Below are 22,834 nucleotides of genomic sequence, written 5' to 3' on the forward strand. Positions count from 1 at the left end.
GTGTGTCTCTCATACATTGATGTTTCTCTTTGTCTCTTCTTCTCCCTCCACTCTCTCTAAAAATCAATGGAAAAATATCCTCCAACAACAACAAAAAGAACCAGAGAGAACTGCTTTCAAGAAATTCATGTTTCAGAAGCCATAATAGAACATGTAAATATGTAGACTTTTAGAATATTGACAGAGAAGGAACACATAAAGAATTGACTCTTATGCTGTGGTTGTTCAGGTCTCTTACCAAGACTCTCAAAACAAAAATGTCATCTACAACTATTTCAGAAATAACCAACCAATCTGTGGCCCAATAGGGTCTGTTTTATTTATCTTTGTTTTCCTTTTTTCTTTTCTCTCTTTTTTTATTACAAGGAGAAACTAAGCATGTTGACAGCATTAATTGATGAGTTTGCCAGATCACTCTATGTGCAAACAACTAGCCATTTTCCATTTTGGATTATCAGGGAATGAACACTCCAACAGGACAAGTTACAGCAGCTTTATTTCTTTGGATTCCTTGGATCATAATGGAGCTACCTAAATAACAACCTCGCTGCCTGTCATAGTTATCAAGATGTGGGTGAACACAGCTGCTAAATGTAAAGAATTACACTTTATTAGTAATGGAGGTTTAAATGAAAATTTGGGGGAATACAGCCTTAATATCCATGCTCTCTCCTTCTCTCCTCACCAAGCACTAATTGTCATTCTTCTGTGCTCACCCCACACCCCACACATAACCATGTTAGTGGAATGTGTCGAATTAACTGGGAATCTGCCAGAGCCACTCTGGCACCTCTTTAAGGGTGGAGCCAGGTATGGTTCCCACCTGCTTATACCCACCATAGTGCCTTACAGATGTTAGTGTCCCGTAAATGTTTATTGCATTAAACTTTTGAACTGGCTGCTAATATGGGACTTAAATGATTTTCATATGAAAATGAAGTAGATATTGAATAAATGCTGCTGAGGGCCAAATATTTGCCCAATAGCTGGCATTTATCACCCAAGGCTACATCAAACTCCATTCTCATCCTGGAGGAGCTCAGAGTCCAGAGAAGGAGAAAGACCTGAAAACTAATCATTGTGACGCAATAGGAAGTGACTATAACAAGTTGATCTGAGAGGTAAGCAGCCCCAAGGAGACTGCTCCACTCTCTCTCAAAGCTATTACGAGATTCACTGGAGAAGTTTGGTCAGGATCTTTAACGGTGGATGTTTGTCTGGTGAAGAGTAGGAAGTTTGTTCCAGGAAGTGTGCACTGGGTATAGGACGGTGTGGAAGGGTGAGAGGAAATGTGTTGTGATTTTAAGATAAAGTTTAGGCTGTGTTTGAGAGCTTATTGGGTGAGTGGAATGAAAACTTCAGTCAGAAGCTAAAGGGTATTTTCAGATGTGAGAATGAATTTGAACATATGGATTTAGTGAAAACACACTGAAAGTAATAAAGAAATAATGGGTTAGGATTAGATTTTAGAAAGGTAATTTTGGTGGCATAGGAAGGATGGATTCGAAAAGGAAAAGGCCAAAGAATGGGAGCTAATAACAAGCTATGGTGGGATATCACACAGTGCACTGGTTGGAAACGTGGACTCTCAATCCAGAGTGTGTGGACTTGACTTATAATCTTAATCACCTTGTCAAAGTTAATTAACTACTCAATGCTGCAGTTTCCTCATCTGTAAAATGGATGTAATAATGAAACTTACACATAGGTGTGTTATAAGTATTGAATTAAGTAATGCATATAAATTCATGATACATAGCAACCACTTAATCAGCGTTGTTTATCATTAATATCTCCCTCAAACAGCATAAAACCTATGAGGGAGATGAAATGTTTACAGCCATTTACAGATACAAATACGAAGGTTTCTATACTAAGTAACTAAAATGACTAATCACTGGTCTTAAGACAATGGATGAAATAAGGACTTACTATCTATGAATACCTACTATTGGTGTTAGAACATGCTATACTTGTTTAAATCATGTTAATTATGAAGCTCCCATTTTCTCTAGTTTTACTATGAATTCGTGTTGGGATGGAACTGAAGAAACCAAATGGCATATATAGAAAATAACATTTGGCTCTATAAAGCTGAAAAGTATAGGCTGCAAATTACAACATTTTTTCACTGGCCTAGCTCTGCAGAGACAACCCTGCCTGACTCCATACCTATATTTTACCTGTCAACTGAAGAGGCACTCTGTAGATGCTGAGTTTCACAATGTGGTCATGTTCATACATTTTACAAGTTGCATTTCTTGTCAAGAAGAATATAAAATTCATCATGTGGTTACTTCCTAGCCTCTGTCAAACTAACAGTCCAGATAAGGTCAACATTACAACTGGTTTATAAATCATATCATCTATCCTGCAATGCCTGTTTGCTTTTTCATTTGTTTATAATAACAGGTGACAACACCATCTTCCAGCTTAGCAAATGCTGTATGTCCCCAAGGTTCTTTAAGACATGTAGCTCTTTGGAAGACTCCTCCTCAGATGGACACAATATCACCTGGTCAATAATGAATTCAAATTTGAGAAGCATCTATTCTTTATCAAATGGTTCATGGTGGGTGAGGAGTATTGTGTCTAATGCGCATGCCATGGCAATTTTGAAGCAGCTTTCAGATGCGTTTTTAGGAATGTTAAGAAGGAGCTGATGAAAGTCTGTCTTCCTTGTAGAGGGTGAAGTAAATAGATCACCCTATGGATAGGATCTAACTACCTCTTAGTATTTCTCCTAGCCTTTGAAGTTTTTTCTAAGTTTAAAACATTGCATTTCCTCAGTTCATATGGGTTCAAGGCAGAACAGCTTCACAGAATAAAAACATATTAATTTTCAAGGTATTAATTTATGTTTATAGCAGGGGAAGAGGACCAAGAAACTATTAGGAATTGAAGGGTTGTATTAAAAAGTTCACATTCAAATTTTAGTTAAGAGCAATTTGTTGAAACACTTCTTCCATATTATAAACTTCAGAGCTTCCAGTACACAGACACCTCATCTCAACACCCCCTACCCTCTGTCAAGGCCCAATCTTTAAACATTCAAGTCAAATTTTAAACATTACCTGGAAGTGTGGAGAACAATAAGCCACAGTGGGAAATAAGCATCAAACTTCTAATATTGATTAAAGATTATTAACTTTTTTATATATTTCCAAATCTTAGTTTGATTTGTGAGGGCAAGCATAAGTTACTTTTCTTATTAAAAATAAGTCTGATATAGGAAAAAATTTATAGTTATTCCAACTAGCTAGTTACTTCTGATGAAATTGCTCTATAAAATAGATATAAAACCTCCTATATCACTAAGTATCAATTACACTGGGAAATGTGAAAGCTGACATCACTCAGTAACCTTAGAATGAAACTGAACCTCAGAACAGATGCTCAGTAGCCAGGTTGGAATGACTTATTTTTGTACCCTTTCAGTATTGGAAAATTATTTTTAATTTTGTTCTAGATATATTGAGGTATGATTTACAAAAAGTGCATCAATAAAGTGAACAACATTGTATGTTATATAAGTATGCCTGTTCAGTGATTACCACAGTCAAAGTAATGAACTTATCCATTGCCTCACATGGTTACCACTTGGTAAATTCTTGAATAGGTTCAGCATCAAAGAATAGTCCTCAATTTTCAGTTGGTATTTTAAAATCTATACCTTCTATAGTCTGGGTTAATAATTAATATAAATATTGTTTGGATTTTTGTACGCCAGCTATTAAAGTAGTGAATAAAACACTATTCCAACCTTTAATATGTTTAGGGTCTACATATAAATCGTGTCATTATGCATATATTATAACAGGTTAATAAAAGTCACTGCATAAATATCACAGTTTTATATGGACAAGTCCACATCTAAAATATGTAGACATATAAATTGTATGTATATTATATACATGGATATCTATAAATATAGACATAGATATTGACATGTACATAATAGAAATAGGTCTAGATACATACATGTAACTTTCTGTAATTCATAGAAACCCATTGAGTTTGGTTCCTTTCTAGTACCCAAATATGCAAAAATTAATAGAAAGATATGTAATTTTCATTGTTAAACTTTAAATTATATCTATATTTTAGGTGCAGGTTTATAATTTTCAATTAATAACTTGATCTATGATTATTTCCAAAAATACAAAAAAAACTGTGAAACATTTTATAATTTTAAAATTATGATAGCTCTAAACATATTAAAATAGAAATATATCATTTCTATGGTCGATTTTCAATACTATTATGTACAAAATTAGTTAATTAAAATGAGCTTAATGCAGGACTCCTAGCACATACCATTATTATAAAATACACCTGATTTTAAAAAGTAACTCAGACTTAGGACTTTGAGAATGGATACATTGAAACAACCTAAAATTGCCACCTTATTTTAAAATAAGATAACATAAGGGAGTTGAGGTAATTTTGTTTGCTTTTTCTCAAGACCCATGATTATTTTCTTCCAGGAAAACCATCAGTGCAAGTAATTAGTAGATTGTGCTTACTGACCAGGCTGACTTCTAATTCCCACCCTGATGCTGCTTGATTCTCTGTGCATTTACAGGACTATAATTACAGACGAGGGCTTAGACGTTGCTTGACCAGCAAGACTGGCCAACCCTCTTGGAGCAACTGGGAATGGGAGAATGGCAGGGAGTGCCACGCGTGGTGATGCCAATCAAGCTGCCTGACTAATGGTGGACCTGGCAGAGCTCAGGCAGAGCCTGGGGGTTGAGGTCTGAGACTGGCATTGTTTCCTTCAAAGCAAAATGTGAAATGTGATTATCAGTGAAGCAAATAAAGCCAGTTCAACTAGAAATAAACAGACAAAAAAATAAACAAACAACAGCAACAACAAAAAACCCTGAGATTAAAAAGGCAAAGCAGGAAATACCATTTTGTGACTTTTTAAAAATCTGGATTGCAAGTTTTATTTTGTTGACTTGATTGTTCACATGTGAAGCAAAATATGTTGTGCATGATTGAATGTAATGTCTTTTATGAATCTAAGTCAAATTCTGTGACACAATATAATACTCATAATGACACTTCATATAAAGAAATGGTTTAAAGACTTTTATTAAAAATTATTTCTTATAATTTTTCTCTAACATTTTGAGTGATCTGTTAGATGAAACTCTATGTATATGGCTGGAATGTGGCTGGCTTCTCACTGCATTCATGTAAGGGATATTCTGTATATGTCTATATATGTATCCCTATCCATATTGATATCCATATCTCTCTATACATGTGCATTCACACACACTTTTTTTACTTACCTTATTTTCTGCAAACTCAGTTAAATTTGATGGATAGCTTTAGACTGTTTTTCAACTTTTTAAAATATACAAGAAAATTAATTGAATGTTTTATCAATATTTTACTACTTTTTAAAATTGAATTTTTAGGGAGAGAGAGGGAGAGGGAGATAGATACATCAATTGGCTGCCTCCTACAGGAACCCCAACGGGGATTGAGCCCGCAAGCCAGGCATGTGTCCTGATGGGGAATCAAACCCGGGACCTCTTGGTTCATGAGGTAACACTCAACCACTGAGCCACACCCGCCAGACACTATTTTACTACTTTTAACTTAGAGGTGATATGATTATGGTTCAAAGCTTGGACTCTAGGTAAATCATCCTCACCAATTAACAGTCATATAGCCTGGAGCACTTAATCTCTCTGCCTTAATTTTCTCATCTTTAAAATGGAAACGATATTTTATGTTTCATTAAATAAACTTCTATATGTAAAATGCTTGGAATAGTGCTCTGAATAGTAATCGTATATATAAAATGTGTGTGCATGCAGACAGAGAAACCAGGTGTATGATTTAGGAGTACTTGTAATGCTTTGAATTTTCAAGCATAAGGTATGAAATACATTTCATAGCTTGACAGAATATAACATTTTGAGCCTGTTCAAGTTATCTATGCTACATTAATGGAGTCTATGGTGGAACCCCTAAAGCTGATAGTGAACATCGTCTCTTATTTCATTCACCCATGGACAGCCATAGGCGCCTTTTGTCAACAGGAAAACAAGTATGATGACTGCCTCTTTTCAAAACAGAATCTCCATATCGGTGTTCAATTCAATACGATGGCTACTTTCCAGGGCACGGAAGACATGGTATTTACAATTCCCAAAATAATGTACCTCAGGGCAAATTCTAACGTGTTTCTCTAGGCATCTAAACTACTATTCTTTTGTGTTCCTACTTGCAATGTCTGATATAACCCACCGCCACAGTGACTGCCAGTGCATGGTCTTGATCTTGATAACATTCGTGCTTTCATTTCAACTCTTGATTGGCCTTTAGCAGTCAGTAAGTGAGGCTGTCACTCTATCTCCCATCCTTATGAAATTGAATTTTATGAAAGAGACATAGCCTAGAGTTTGAGAGGTTTGATTGACATCTTCCATATGGCTGCCTTGCTTCAGTCACATAAACGGCGCCCTGGAAGGGCTGGTGTCTTCCTTTAAGCAGGGAAAGAGCAGATAGGGGAGAAAGAAGTCAGGGAAGACCTCAAGCGCAGGACTCTATGGCATCCACTGCTGTTGCCTGAGATAGTACGCATGCCCCCCAACTCCAACCCAGTTAGATAGACAGCATTTGCTAAACAGGGAACACTGATGACAGTAATTACATTGTTAATCCACCACTTCAAATGGGGAGAGGGCAGGAGTATTGGAGGGGCATTTTTCCTCGTTTTGAATTCACAGAACAAAAATCCATACAAAGATATACAAGTGTTTATTAAGACCCAAGCTGAGAGCTACCTAGCCATCACTTTTCTGATAATGATATATGAGGCATGTGTTTGGACTCTTTATCAGCTTTTCAGAAAAACATATATATCTGCAATTTTACCTAGTTGACAAATTTCAAATTCTCCAGATGGCAGCTTTAATATGTTTAATATGATTGTGCTGTTCAAAAATAGCAATAGAGTTATCTCTAGAGAAAGGCATTTGCTAGGAGAAGGCAATACCATATGAAACTAAGAACATTGCAAGCTTTTTTTGCTACTTGGCTTTCACTGAGCTCTCAATGAATAAAAAGTCAGTACTGAACAAATAACTAATGCTAATGATGAACTTAGCAACTGATTCTACCCAATTCCTAAAGTCCCTTATTGAATATAGTCAACCCATCCTCATATGCGTTTCCCTGTGTTGGTAATGTTAGCCACATCGGGATGTTTTTGTTTGTATGTACTTGCCACATGAATAGACTTGGAAGTGGATCAGAACCAAATACGTAGATCTATAGTGAGGGTGTCATTTGAACAGCTACACCTGGGCCCTCTTGAGAGTTTTGAGAATTTCTGCCCTAAGAACCATTTCAGATATTAGCATATCTCATAATATAAGGCTGATTCTGCCAGATAACATACAAATTGTCTGATTCATCTCATCATGTATTCCCAATCCCACACTCACTAGTACCTTAGGTATGCTTTGTGTTGCTCAGTACTTACAAAACATCGTCAAAAGTCATATCTGAACATTACAAAAGTGGATAATATAGTCAGTCACATTAATGATCTAAAAGAAGAGTATAAAGTATATATCTCCATAGATGCAGAAATAATTGATAAAGATCAGCCCCTATTTATATTAAAAAAGTAAAAAAACCTCCTCAGTGATAGTGATGGAAGGGATCAGAATTCTTTGTGGAAAGCACCAAGTTATAATAATAAAAGCATACTATGCTAATTAGACCGGACATCCTTCTGGACGTCCTTCCAGATGACCTTCCGGAAAAAGCCAGGACTGCAAGGGAAGCCTGGGTCCCGGGTGCCTGATGGTGGCCAGAGAGAAGCCCGGGTCCTGGGTGCCAGAGGAAAGCCAGTGCTGGCAGCGGGGGGAAGGAAGGCCTACACTTGCATGAATTTCATGCATCAGGCCTCTAATGCATTTCTAATAGGTTAGGGTTCAGAAACCAAACACACAAAATACCCCACAATTTATAGAGAGTAAAATAGACAAGCATGAAAGAGATTTATTCCATAAAATTTTAATATGAAAATCACATACTCAACAGCAGTATATGTTTTCCAAGGCATATGCTAGTACATATATTTGTAAGTCAGGTGATTGAAAGAACATAAAATTTATATATATATAGAACAAAAGGTCCAATGAGAGAAAGGGGATAACACTGAGAACATAGATTGAAAGAGGCAAAGAAGAAAATAAAATGAGCAAAACAAAAAAGGAGGTTTGCCTTGACCCATAATGGTATAAGGTCATGATCTGACAAGTGTGATCAGACATTCTCTGGACTAAATAAAGAAGGTAAAAATGTTGCGTGTCCTGTATCAAGCAGAGGTCAGCAACATAAACTGTGAAAGCGTTTTGTTTTGGAACTAGGTGTGCCTGGAGTTCACACAGTAGGGACAGACACAGGGACCATGCACAGAGACCTACATTTCTGTTCTAACACTTACCACTTCTCAGACTTCAGTGGATCACTTAGCCACACTGTCTCTTAGATACCTCACTCTGAAACATAGGACAATAATAGTTATCTCCCAGTTTTTGTGCAGAATCAATGAGACAACACATGACTTGGAATAGTGTGAATGCCCAGCACAAAAGTAGTTTAACAAATATGTTTTCTCTCTCCCCCAATCCCACATCCCTCCCGGTAATTTTATAATTGATCCACATCCTGTTGCAAGGGATTCTTGGAAAAAACTATAACTACTTCTCTAAGTCATTACTATGATACTCACTGAATTTTTTCAGCGAATCTTCCATTTTTTCAGTCCTAGCTCTAAATTACACAATCCATGATAAAGCTATTTATGATGGCTAATAGGGCCAATCAAAAAAAGAGGAAAAGGCAGAAATATTATAAGTGAAGAATTGCACATTAACTTATTCAGTCTGCATAACCTTGTAAATAATATTTAATGACACTATTAGTTCTGTCATAAAAAAGGCTGATAAATGTTGATGTGACTTTATTTTAGCTTTGCAGTCATAGCAAGTATATTATCATCTATATATTCTTTATAATTAATGATGGTAGTGCTATTTTCTTCCATAATTCAAGCATTAATGGGGATTACCCGCTGTTTGACTGATGTGCTTCATCCTCTCTACTTTTCCCTGTTGTGTCCCCACAGTTATAATGCCCCAATTTATAGTTTAGATTCTTCTTGCTGCTGTTTTACATCCCTGCTCACTATTTATTCATAGGCTATGGATAAGAGAAATCTCTGTTAGAATGGGCTTTTACACAGATGATTAGCAATGGTGCTCTGAGAATCACCACCTATTTTTTATACCATTGATGTATTCCAACAAGACACATGTAACACCACCTAACATCACAGTGGGTCTCCTTTTTAGGAAGTATTAACTGCATGGTCACAGTTGAAGGACTGTTGCATCAGAAGGCAGTTCAAGGTTGTAAGTCTGGGGTCACGTGCAACTTCCATGCCAGTCTGGTTATTAATCAGTCAGAACATTACTTTCCACTGTTGGGACTCTGTTGGCATTTGTGAATTTCTATTATGCAGGCTAGAACAGACTTAGCTGCTGTTTTTGTAAGCATTGCCAAGTGAATTTCACCATTGACTAAGTGAAAATGAAGATTTGACTAGGCAGGGCTGTTACATTGCAACCATGACAATGGTACCCAGTGTGCCTTAGGAAAAACAGGTGCTGTGCGAACAGTTGTCGTGAGCTTCTTTCTCTTTCACTGCCTGATGGAAAAATGTGCTGCTCAGCTAAAGAAATTCAGTGGGACTGATGATCATTCAAGCGGTCTTTAAACTGAGCTACATGTATTTCATTTAACAGTTTCAAGAGTGAGGATGTCCTTCTGACAAGAATTAAGTTTAAACCAGTGATGTTGGTAACGGGGGTTTTACAAATAATTTCCCTTTACAGCCTGAGTTAAAAAAAAATTTGTTGAATCTTTGTTTGGAACATCAGGTCCTTTCACAGTGTTTTAATTCAAACAGACAGTTTATTGTCATTCCACCTGGGGCAGGAAGAATAAAGCTAGGTTTAAGACACCCTTGCCACTTGCTTCAGTAGATCTGAAGAGAGACTTGCGAGCTATCCAGGTTTCACTTTTCAGTATAAAATGCCACTTCTGGACTAGAACCAATCTTAGTGTTATTTATTTGGTATTTTTTGTTTTTTGGTTGCTTAGTTGATTGGTTTGCTTTCCCCCCTGACTGCGTATCTACATGTGTCTTCATTGTAAAACTATAAGCACAGATGAATGTAGGAGAATTTGAAATGACTTCAGTCCCTTGCTTTTTTATAACAGTAATGCTTTGTTTTTATTTTTTGTTTCCATTGGAATAGAAAATTAATTCCATTATTTAATTTTCTTTTAGAGCCCTCCTTTTACCTGGTTACTGTAGCTAACGGGGTATGACAAAAAGCCATGTTTGATTTACAATGCAATACTCTTAGGGTTAGAAGGACCCTAGATATTAGTTAGAGTCCTGCATTTTGCCGATGAGGAGTCAGACCCCTAGAAAAGGGAAATGACTTACTGGGGCACTGCAACTGCTTAGTGGCAGATCTGCGTGTCAAATTCAGGCCTCTTGACTTACTCCATAGTTCTTTTTCTTCCGTATAAGCCCCTCTTGTCCTATTCCCTTACATAAGGACCTTGAGCAGATACTAACAACAAACCCTTCCTGTGGTCTCCCCGAAGAACTTTCTGGTTGATGAGCTCAAGTGCTTGGCAGTGACTGTGGCAATATCCGTAATTTATCCTGTGACTGCACAGATGACATCCTGTGAATACTGCCGGAAGCCTCCACAAACTCAACACTGAGAGGATTGTTAGTGTCTATGGATCCACAGCTCCCATAGTTTTCATTTGAAATAAACCTGAAAATGCCATTCTCACTGTTAAAGACTAATGCCAGATATGGGTACCGCAGTTATAATTGCTAATTATGGTGTCAGTGAGATCCAATGCTTTCTTTCATCAGTGTGCTCACCTGTATATCCTGTTTTGTTATTCTAGGTTTGTGTGCTGGAGAGGCAAATATTTGACTTCCTTGGATATCAGTGGGCACCTATCCTGGCAAATTTTGTACATATTATTATCGTCATTCTTGGTTTGTTTGGAACTATTCAATATAGACCTCGTTACATAAAAGGAGTAAGTACCCTTCCAACCTTTTTCAAATGTTACTGAAATAGAGAAATATATGAAAATGTCTTAAAATTTTATATGCATAACCTCTCCTTAAAGTAAATATGTTTGTTTTCATAGTTTCAAATGGCATCTACAGTAGCTGAAAATGTCAAGTTTAAAGCATATGACAGTGAATGTAATCCAATTGTTTTCATAAAGTGTACTTACATCAAATTTTCTTTTGTAATTAAAAGCAGAATTATGCCCCTATGCTTCTAAAGCATAAAGTCATAGCCTCTGACTTAATAGATTTAATGGGAATGTTCCCATTTTAAATAATCATATTTTAAAACTGAGTAAAGATAGTTTAAATTAATACAAATGAATTTATAGTTTCAGTGTGAACATATTAATACATATTAGGGTTAAAAATTGACATGTTTGAAAGCCAAAAGAGTCTGGACCAATATCTCTGTGTTCTCCATGATTTCCTTTTTGGCTCAGAGAAAGTATTTTGCATTCCCACTCAAGTTAAGCTTACTTAACATAAAAGTGAAATCCAACTGTGTTGCAGTTGCTATGGGAACCATAACTTAGGATTTTTTTTACTTTTGTATGTGCCTCAGATCTCAGCTATAGCTCTTCATTAATGTCTTTTTTTCTGTCTCATCATTTTTTTCTCTGTCTTCTATTTTAACAAAGGAAAAGTCTATAGGCATTTATTTAAAATTATAAAGTGAGTTTGTGGTAAAAGTAGACGTAGAAGATAGCACAGGTGAAGCCCTGCCTTATTCAGCACAAGCCGGCAGGTTGTCTGGGTTTCAGGAAGCCCTCCCTCACATAAAAGATGCCTCCTATGACCTGTTCTCTTTGTCACCGGGAACCCAGATAATGCTCCTTGGTTCAGAAATAGGCAATATGATAGCAACTGGGGCGCAGACATTCACTGTCTGGTTAAAGATGAGCAAAGAGTTCATAGTCTTTTCAAAGCGCATACCCAGAAATTGAGTGCGTGTTATATCTAAGGCTGTGTGCCCATGTAAATCTCTTAAAAAGACAGATGTGTTCTCTTGCAGAGTGAAGTTTTTCATTGCACAGGATATTAATAGTATGGTTCACTTTTTGTACTTTGATCCAATATAGGCACACTCTTACAGGGTTTGGGAGTGAAGTCATAATACCTGGGTTGAAATCTTGCATCTGCCAAACTCTGTGTGACTTTAATATTTTTGCTTATTGATTGAGTTTAGAGTGAAAGAGGAAAGAAAAGAGAGAGAGAGAGAGAGAGAGAGAGAGAGAGAGAGAGACCTTGATTTATTGTTCTACTTATGTATGCACTCATTGGCTGATTCTTGTATGTGCCCTGACCGGGGATCAACCCCGCAAACTTGGCCTATTGGGATGATGCTCTAACCGGCTGAGCTAAACTTTGTGTGACCGTAGAGAGCATAACCTCACGGATCCTTAGTGTCCCTATCTTTTAAATGAAAGCAATAATTATATTAATCCATATGCTTTAATTAGTTTATATATTATAACCAATTATATAAAAGATTCTTAACTTTTATTAATAAAAGACTTTGAGGTTTCTCCATGATTTTATTCTTACAAATGATGCCGCTCTGATCATTATACATATAGAAATGTCTTCTCAATTTCTATGAGGTTTTTGGGACAAAATTCTAGGTATGGATCAAAATGTTTGTACAGCTGAAACACTCGGAGGTTTGTTTTGAGGAATAAATGAGATATTCTATAAAATGTGCTTAGCACAAAATTTGGTGTTTAAAAATTTGTCAATAAATGTTAGCTATAAGAGTGTTCTCTTTATTGTTATTATTATTTGAAAATAAAACTAAACTGTATAGATTAACAATAGGCTGGCAGGCACTTTAAAATAGAGTAAGGTGTTCCAAGCTGTTAGTTGAACTATTTCTGGCCCTTTTAGTCCAAGCTGCTACAACTCTGAAATATGGTACGTGATTTCTGTGTATCAAATTATAATTCCATCCCTGTAGATAAAATACATACCCACAAATCTTTTCAAGACGGGCTGCTCTCTCTAGCATGAAAGGTAAAAAAGGATGCCATGGGACATCTTTAAGATTGTTAGAACTTTTGGGTAGCTCAGAAAGTCTGAAATCTTTCTGAGGTCTTAACAAGGTGTCTTAGAGCTACATCTTTAGTTTGATCTTGACTAGCAGACAGCATTTTGAATTTGATCTTTTCCTTGAGACATTGTCTTACTTGGAAAATCTCTTGACAGCTGGAGATACTGTAAATGTGAAACTTTTATTTTCTAAATCAGCAAGTCCTGAGTTGGAAAAATATCCTGTAAATTATACTTGCAAAATGAATTGTTCCTTTTTGTTCATTGTTCTCTTAAATATCATGTTATATGTGTTTAAAAGGTAACAAGTGACACTGTCAATTCTTTGCTTGGAACCCCCTTAGCCTGGACCACAAGTTTATAGGTATGTTCTCTGTCTTCCCAGTTACTGCAGGCTCTGGACAGGCTAATTGTTCTGACAATTGTCTTCCTGAGTCCTCTTGTCGCCGGTCCTCTGAAACAGCTTCCTTACGTTGTTTCTGTCTCCACCTATAGTCTCCTTGCTGCCCTCTGGCCTCCACCTGCCTTCTTGTCTCCAAACTAATGCTGAGTGTTTTGGGTTTGTGTTACAGTACCACTCAAGTTTTAGCACCAATTTCTGTTCTAGTTACCTATTTTGGTGTAATTTCTGTATAACATACCATTTCTGTATAATTGCATTCATGGAATCTGGTGGCTGTGATACCATGTTGAATGTCAAAAGTGCAATCAGGAAAATAGATAATTTGCCATAAAAATTGAATTAAAATTTTTCAATTTCCCTTAATATGGAAAAAAACAACAACAGCTACTACAATTAAAGACATTTCAATGGCATCATAGATGCCAAAAACTTTGGTCAATGAAGGACCTGGGTTTAACATCTTATCAAACAATTTGAAACTTATATAACCAATTCATTGTGCATCCTACCAATTATACTAATGTTATATGTTATACTACATAACATAATACATAATACATTATGCTGTTTTTATATATATTATGCTATTTCAATGTCATTATTATAAACAATTCCCTATTTTTTCCACAAAAAAATCCTCATCTTTACTTGCAATTTAATTCCTTAGGAAGAATTTCCTAGGTATAATGAAATAATATGAATAATTTTAAGGCTCTTAATATATAACTGAGAATTACCTACCCCTAATTATTTTACTGAATTTTCCTCCCACCACTGTACAGCAGAGTCTATTTCACTGCACTCTGGCTAACCTTGAATATTATCTGTTCTCACTTTCGCTAATCTGATAGGAGAAGAAAATATATTTTAAATTGCCTTTCTTATTTTTACTGAGTTGGGCTTTTTCATATGTTCATTAACCATTTTTATTTCCTTCTTGGGAGATTATCTTTTGGTGTTCATTGTTCATTTTCCCCCTGGAGTCTTAGTGTTTATCTATATATGGATCACATGCTAAAGATATTAATATTTAAATATTATAAATTTTCATTTGATACTTATTATTTTTCTCTTATTAAAATTAACTTTTCTTTCTCTTTGAGATTTCTTGTCTTGCTTTAAACATTATAAAATGTATATATTATTTGAAAAGTGTAATGTTAGGCCTTGATTATCTTTGGGTCTAAATTTACTAAACCAAAAAGGCAGATATCCTGAAATAGAGTCTAAGAGATGTATCTCTTTCCACATTTGCTGTTTGTAAAGATTTTTATTTATTGATGCAAGATTTTACTCTATGTTTTGTTTTGTTAACTGGAAAAAAAGCCCCAAAAAAGCATGTTGGCATCATCTGAAACACAGAATACATGATCAACAAATAAAATGTAGAGAGTATTGGTATATTTAAGAGTAAAGAAGAAATTAAAAAAAATTAAAACAGTTCATTGGAACAGGAAGTCATTAGTATTCTTTGAGGGCCTCTGGCTTTCAAGGAGTATAATATATTGAAGGAAAATGAAATTGATTATTTCAATTCCAAGCAAAGGAAACCTAAAGCCAGAATTCACAGAAAGCATCTAAATTGTGTAATTCTCAACAGTATCAGTCTCCATCCCCCCGCAAAACAAAACAAACAAACAAACAAACAAAAAACCACAATTAACTCTGGTGAAATAATTCATGAATAAACACATACATGGCTCCCATGTAAACATTACCTTATTTTACCTTATGTCATAAGTGGAATTGTTTAATGCATCATTGTCTGGGCCCGTGGCAAGCAAAATGTGATTTGGGATATCTAGTGTTTATTATGAATGACAAGAAAATGTTAATGAGTTGCACTGCTTTAAATTTTCTCAAATAATCTGAGGAGTGTGTAGGTTTCTAATTGCTAATGGCACAGCAGTGTTCTTGGTGATATTGCCAAAGGACATGATGCCATAGCACACAAAAACATTTCCTTCCTTCCTTCCTTTCTTCCTTCCTTCCTTCCTTCCTTCCTTCCTTCCTTCCTTCCTTCCTTCCTCCCTTCCTTCCTTCCTTGTTCCTTCCTTCCTTTTCTCCTTCCTCCTTCCCTCCCTCCTCTCTCCCTTTCTTTCTATTTAATGAAGTTATTTTGAAAGAATAAAAAATACCTTATACAGTTTGGATCTACTGGCTTGATCAAAGAAACCCAGTCCCAAAACTAGATATGAATTAAAAATAGCTAAAAATGTATTACTCGAATGTTATAAGAATGTAGAAGAGTACAGCATTCCAAAATCAAGGTAATTTTGTAAGAATCATATATTTTATTCTTGCCACTTTCATTACCCTCCACCTTGATACCTTTCTCTACAAATCCTATAAACCTCACCTGAACTTCACAGCACTTTTGCCTAAGCCCATATGACTAGGAATTGGTAAAGTTAGGATGTGCACCCAGACCCTCCTAACTGCCAACCCCATGCTGTTACCCGCTGTATTGAACTGTCTCCTAGGAGCACAGCTGAGAGGGCCACGATCTAGCTGAAAAGTTTTGTCAAGTTGTTGGCAAGTTTAAAATCCATTATGGAATTTGCAGTTGGAAGAGCATTAGATTTTAAATTGTGGTCGGCCAGCTCTATATTAAGGATTACATTTTTAACTTTGTATTTAATGAAGAAATGACCTCATCTATATATATAAAAGCCTAAGTGACTGTTACTACTGGACGCCCGGTAGCTATAATGCGCACTGACCACCCCAGGGGCCAGATGTTCAATGCAGAAGCTGCCCCCTGGTGGTCAGTGCACTTCCACAGCCAACCTCCCGTGATCCTCCCCGCCAGCCTGCCCTGATCGGCTGATCTCCGGCCAGGCCAAGGGACCCCACTGCGCATGAATTTGTGCACTGGGCCTTTGGTGTTTTAAGAATTAGAACAGAAAACCCTTAGTGATAGATATTTTAGTCTTGGGGAAGAACAGTATCACAGGGTATCCTTAATTTCCAGAAATTAATGTTTGAATTATATTTTATAGCAATAAACATTTTGATGTTGACAATGCTTATGTACACATATATGCATATATAATATAATTTATATATGATATATAATTATATATTAAGTATGAATATGTAATTATTCATCCACACTTATTATTTGAAAAGAACTTCAAATAATTGATTGGAGAATTTGTTTCTATGTAATTGAAAAAATACCCATAATATATACCAAAAATATGTATGTATATTACATATCTAATGGAGATTCTTTCCAGGACATCAGTAGCTAATCTTAAAATCAAATGAATGGGGAAGGTTAGATTTTTTGTATTTTGTTTTGTTACTGAAAACCAAGAGATTAAAATAATGTGGTTATAGCTAATTTGATAAAGCAAAGCTGTGATGATTAAAAAGACAAGCCAATCTTCATAAATTTTCATTCTTTTTGTTTTAAGAGTAATAAACTGTTAGGCTATGTATATCATTATATCCCATTGATTCTTCCAAAATAATGAAAAGAACTGAATATTCTTTCAGTTCATGTATTAAAGTTTTAAATGGTAATTTCAGCTTATTTCTGAGTACCAAACTTGGTTCCTTAATTTGGACCACATTGGTGTTTTGTTCTCTTTGTTTTTGTTTCTGTTTTTTCACCACAAAGTATCTTTCAAGGTATGGCATGTGCTTGTCGATGAGGTCTCCCCGTTGAGGGAAGGCACAGAATAGAAAGACAATAGTGAGGCATTTTCAGACAAGGCTTCACTTGCTCTGACTCCCTTCACTGTGCTTTTCCTGGAGCCTGCGTGGAAAAGGAAAGGATCCTCATCATCCTGGGCCAGGCCTGTGGGCCGCCCGGTGATGGGGAGACAGAAGACCTAGTTTATAAAAACATTCTAATGTGGCAACTTGGGAAATGTATAGACACCTCAGAGGGTCTGTGAAAGCAGCTAGTCACATACTCAGTGTGTATTATAAAAGAAAACTTCTCTAAATTTCTGGAATTTACTGTGTACTGATGGTCAGCCATGATTTGAATTTTAATTATTCATGGAACTCAGATCCCCATGTACCATATAACCAATAGGAATAAATGGGGTGCACTCTCTAAGTCCTATTTTCACATCATATGCGTCTTTCACTCTAATAATGTTACCTCCCTAAAAATATATGTACTATTGCAGTCATTTTTAAGTTGTTTGCCTATTTTCAAATAGTTGTTTTGCCTCTTCTATTTAATTTTTCTAGGAGCAAAAAAAATCTCCCAAAGAAAAGTCACTGCAGCTAAAGCATTAAAAATGTGTACTTTCTGTGTTCAGGACAGAAAATCAATGTAGATTAGCGGTAAAGAGACTTGGAATAGTAGTAAATTAACAGTGACTACTGTTAATGACTTAGACTAGTTTTGAAAATAAGTCTTTTCCCATAAGCCTAGATGAAGGAAAAACCCATCATCATTACAAGTTTTACAAATTTAGCCCACTCTAAAATAAATGTCATAATTAGACATGGTGAATGCAATTTATTCTCAAAAGGATATTTTCCCTCTGAGATCTATGGGCCATTTATTCTATAAGAAGAAACTGGATGCTCATGTTCTGATATTAGGCTGTGACTAAAGATTTACAGAACATGGTAAATATAAGTCACTTCATTTTGACCATCTAAATTCATGTTTGAAAATCATTGAGTACGTTTAGAAAAATGTTTAAAGGAATATGTTGTGATATATATGCTTGTATTAGTTTCTTTTCTAAAATAAAAAAAACAAATTAACTCATGTAGATACTAAGTAAAATTTGACATAAAATAAAAGTCCTTTTCCTTACTCCTCTCCTATTGATCTTAATTTATTTGTAATTTTTCTGGAATATATATCTCAGATGTCTGTAAAAGCAAAGTCATTGTAGTCTAATATATTTTTTAATTTATATTTTATAGTCTCTTTCTCCCTACACTGGACTTCTGGTTGCCTTTCTTTATTCTTATAAGAAAAAAAAACTTTTTATAAATCTCTATTGTTGAAAGTATTACTTATGTCCCCTCCCCCTCTTCTAGCACACTCTTACCCCCCCCACAACACCCCAGGCCTTCACCACCCTATTGTCCATAGGTTATGCATATATGCATACAAGTTCTTTGGTTGCTCTCTTCCCACCCACCTCTTTTTTAAAAAACAATTTTTCTAAATATATTTCTAATTTGTCTTCAATCTATGGCTTGGTATTTTTCTTCTTATTTTGGAAACTCATTACTTTCCTGTTTGAATTTAGACCATTTCTTTATGTGTGACCATGATTTCATCTGTAGCTTTTTGTTTTTTGGGGTTTTTTTTGTTTGTTTTTAAATATATTTTATTGATTTTTTACAGAGAGGAAGGGAGAGGGATAGAGAATTAGAAACATCGATGAGAGAGAAACATCGATCAGCTGCCTCCTGCACACCTCCCCACTGGGGATGTGCCCGCAAGCAATGTACATGCCCTTGACCAGAATTGAACCTGGGACCCTTCAGTCCACAGGCTGATGCTCCATCCACTGAGCCAAACCGGCCAGGGCTGTAGCTTTTTGTTTTAATGGTGGCTCTTATTCCCTGGAGATTTATTCCTCTCATAATATTTTGTCCGTTTGCTCCTAACAGAATTGATTGTTCTGTATGTTTGGTAAACATCTGTCTTCCTGCTCTGCTCTCCCGAGTTAGATTCATGCTTGCTTAGATCCCGTGAATTTTCTTTCTGATCTTCTTCACAAAATTTCCTGAAAAGGTGAGATAACATTTCTGAGTTTATTCTTCCTTTGTACACTGGAGAAATAGTTTTGCAAGATGCAGAATTCATGATAAGAATTATTTTTTAAGTAGTTAGCACCAAAAATGTAATAAGGTAGGGGAGAAGCCCCAATCATTTAACTAGCCTCTATTTAGTTACCTGTGCACATATAATGCAATCATTTGAGTGTGTATTATGCAACCAGTAATGTTATAAGGTACTCGGGGCATTGTCTTGAAATCATCATTTTTTAATGACTATAAGAGGTTGAATACCTGCACCCAAAACAGTCCTCTAGTTTAAAATCAATTGCAGCTTAGTTTAATGGTGTAGATTTTGTGGGACATAGATTGCCCCTCTGTGTGTGAAGGCAAACCCTGTATTTTCTCTAGAAAAGAACTATGATCCTACTGTTGTGCCTCATTAGCCGGCCTGTGTGCTGAGGTGGGTGGTGTTCATTGTCAGGTACCAGCCTTATCTGACTCCTCAGCTCTCTGGTATCTCTCCACCCACCAGTCAACTGCCAGTTGAAGCTCTTGGGCCTCCAGTTAACCAGTATTAGAGACTAGCACTTTTTTAGTAAAAACTCAAAATCAACGCTTCTCAACACACGTCAAAGTTCCATTAAGAAAGATTACATTTTGCCCTAGCCGGTTTGGCTCACTGGATAGAGCGTCGGCCTGGGGACTGAAGAGTCCCGGGTTCGATTCCGGTCAAGGGCATGTACCTTGGTTGCAGGCACATCCCCAGTAGAGGGTGTGCAGAAGGCAGCTGATCGATGTTTCTCTCTCATCGATGTTTCTAACTCTCTATCCTTCTCCCTTCCTCTCTGTAAAAAATCAATAAAATATATTTTTAAAAAAAGAAAGATTACATTTTTGCAGAATTGCTTAAAGGATAAATGGTCCATATATTCTCTTACAACCACTGTAACCTATTTTACACCAAGAGCACTTCATACCTGTATTGTATCACTTTAGTTCTTTCAGGACATTTTTACTCCAGAATTTCATTTTAGCAACATGTCAGTTAACCTAAATTTAAACTATTTTATAAGAAATAGACTGATGACATTTATTTATTACAAAATTTTGTTGAAAACATTGCTTTAAACACTTATAAGAAAAATATATCTTTTGTCTCATCCCTGGAAAAAAACAATACTTTTCTTATGCATTCGGTTGTTTTATCTAAAGGGCCTGATGAATTTATCAAAAAAAAAGCTTTGTAGATTTGTTTTCTGGTAAAAGGAATACTTAATTCTTTTTTATACAAATATTTAGCTCTTACTGTGTGCTGGATACTCTCCTAGGCACTGTGATTTCAGCATTTAAAAAACCAAAACCCAAGCTGTTAAGGGGAAGACAGATGGTACATAGGCAATAAGTATTTAATAGGTCACAGGATGATGGTGCAACATAAAAGTTCTGTGTGTGTGTGTGTGTGTGTGTGTGTACATATTCTGTCTTTGATACTTTACATGTGTAGTAAGTTAATAAATTCCCTTTACTGAGCTCATAATTATTCTAGCTTTATACTTGAACTAGAGGCCCGATGCATGAAATTCATGCAAGAGTAGGCCTTCACAGCCTTGGCTGCCTGGAACCCTCCCTCACAGTCGCGGGCGGCTGCCTGGATCCCTGTGCCTGGATCCCTCACTCGCAGCCGTGGTGGCTGCTTCAATCCCAGGGCTGCAGCCCCGGTTTCGTCCTGGAAGGACATCCAGAAGGATGTCTGGTCTAATTATGCTTTTATTACTATAGATAATGACAACTGATAGAATATAGTTGTCAATTACTAACCTGAAGAATATTGAAGAAAGATAAGGGTATTTGGGTCCAGAAAAAGAAATTTAGAAAGGTATAAAAATGAAAATAAAACATTAAAATCCCTAGTAACCAGAAAGAATTGCAGTTATAATTTTTAAAAATATATTTTCTATTTTTAATATCCACATGCATAAATACTTTTTTATTTTAAAAAATAGTATTTATCCATGTCATTTTGCTTCCTGTTTTACACTTACCATGAACTTCTTACATTTAATTTTATATTATGCAATTGTTCTTTAAAGATGTCAAATTAATTCACAATTTGTAAAATGTCCAAATCTTTGCCCATCTTTTGTGTTTATTTTTTTCTAGTTAGCTTGTATTTATAGCTAATTAACCTGTTTTAATATTATAGAAGTTAACCTGATATTCTTCAATATGTATTGAAAATCTCCAAATCTCTTTTTTTTAAATATATTTTATTGATTTTACAGAGAGGAAGGGAGAGGGATAGAGAGTTAGAAACATCGATGAGAGAGAAACATCGATCAGCTGCCTCCTGCACACCCCCTACTGGGGATGTGCCCGCAACCAAGGTACATACCCTTGACCGGAATCGAACCTGGGACCTTTCAGTCTGCAGGCTGACACTCTATCCACTGAGCCAAACCATTTAGGGCCAAATCTCTTCTATATTATGTTTTTATTTTGGTCACTTTGGTCAAGTAATTTTTATTTTTATTTTTGTTAAATAAAACATTTATAGTTTCTTATATGTATTTAATCTGCATTTTTCTTAAGATACTGATTAATCTTTTTAAAGAAAAATTTTAACTCATCTGGAATATATTTTAGTACTTAATGGGACACCAACACTATTTTCTTTTATATAGATAGTCATTTGGGCCAGCATTTATTTTCTCAAATAATAGAAATATCATATTTGTTTATATTAAATTATCATAAATAGTTTTCCCTAATTAGCTATTCTGTTCCACTGATTCATTTGTATCCTATGTCACTACCTAACTGGTGATTACAATGGGTTTATAGTATGTTCTGACAGATGATAAAACAAATCTGCTCAATATTTCTCTTGTTCATACTTCCCTTGGCTATTTCTCCACCACCAGTCTTTAATGTTAAATTTAAAATCATAATTCAATTAACAACATATAGATTTTGTACTTTTTTATTATATTTGTTTTTATGTAGTTTGTAAGTTTTATAACAATTGTGAATGGACAATTTTCCTCTTTGTAAGTGCTTATTTTTAAATAAGAGAAATATCTTGTTTTGGCACATTTTCATGTCAGAATTCCCTTATGAAATTTTTCAAATATCTCTTTGGTTTTTATAGGTGCTATCTTTAGACACAAACTTTGTCATTTATGTTTGATGTTAATAGTATTTATTTTACATTCTTAGTGTATTTGCAAGACTCTCCAAGCAAGTGTTAAATATAAACGGCAATAACAAAATTATTGCATTGTTCTTCATACAAACAACTGTAAACCTACTTTGCACACCTGTACTTTTCTAAGTATGCAAGCTTCATAAAATAAATCGAGGAGATTTCCTTCTGTGATCCAATACAATTTAAATAGTGTCAGGGCTATTAATATTTCCTAGAACTCATCTATGATGAAATCATATGGTCCTAGTAC

General features: G+C 35.5%; 1 protein-coding gene across 1 annotated transcript in view; it reads left to right on the forward strand.

Annotated features, from left to right (window-relative positions):
- Positions 1-5,969: 5,969 nt before the first annotated feature.
- Positions 5,970-22,834, forward strand: part of NKAIN2 (sodium/potassium transporting ATPase interacting 2) — a 391,888-nt gene continuing 375,023 nt past the window's right edge. Inside the window, exons 1-2 of the mRNA XM_023754204.1 lie at positions 5,970-6,158; positions 11,038-11,175. Coding sequence (XP_023609972.1) covers positions 5,970-6,158; positions 11,038-11,175 — 327 coding nt within the window. The remainder of the gene's footprint in view (positions 6,159-11,037; positions 11,176-22,834) is intronic.

This window comes from Myotis lucifugus, unplaced genomic scaffold (assembly GCF_000147115.1).
Source record: "Myotis lucifugus unplaced genomic scaffold, Myoluc2.0 scaffold_57, whole genome shotgun sequence".
Lineage (NCBI taxonomy): Eukaryota > Metazoa > Chordata > Mammalia > Chiroptera > Vespertilionidae > Myotis > Myotis lucifugus.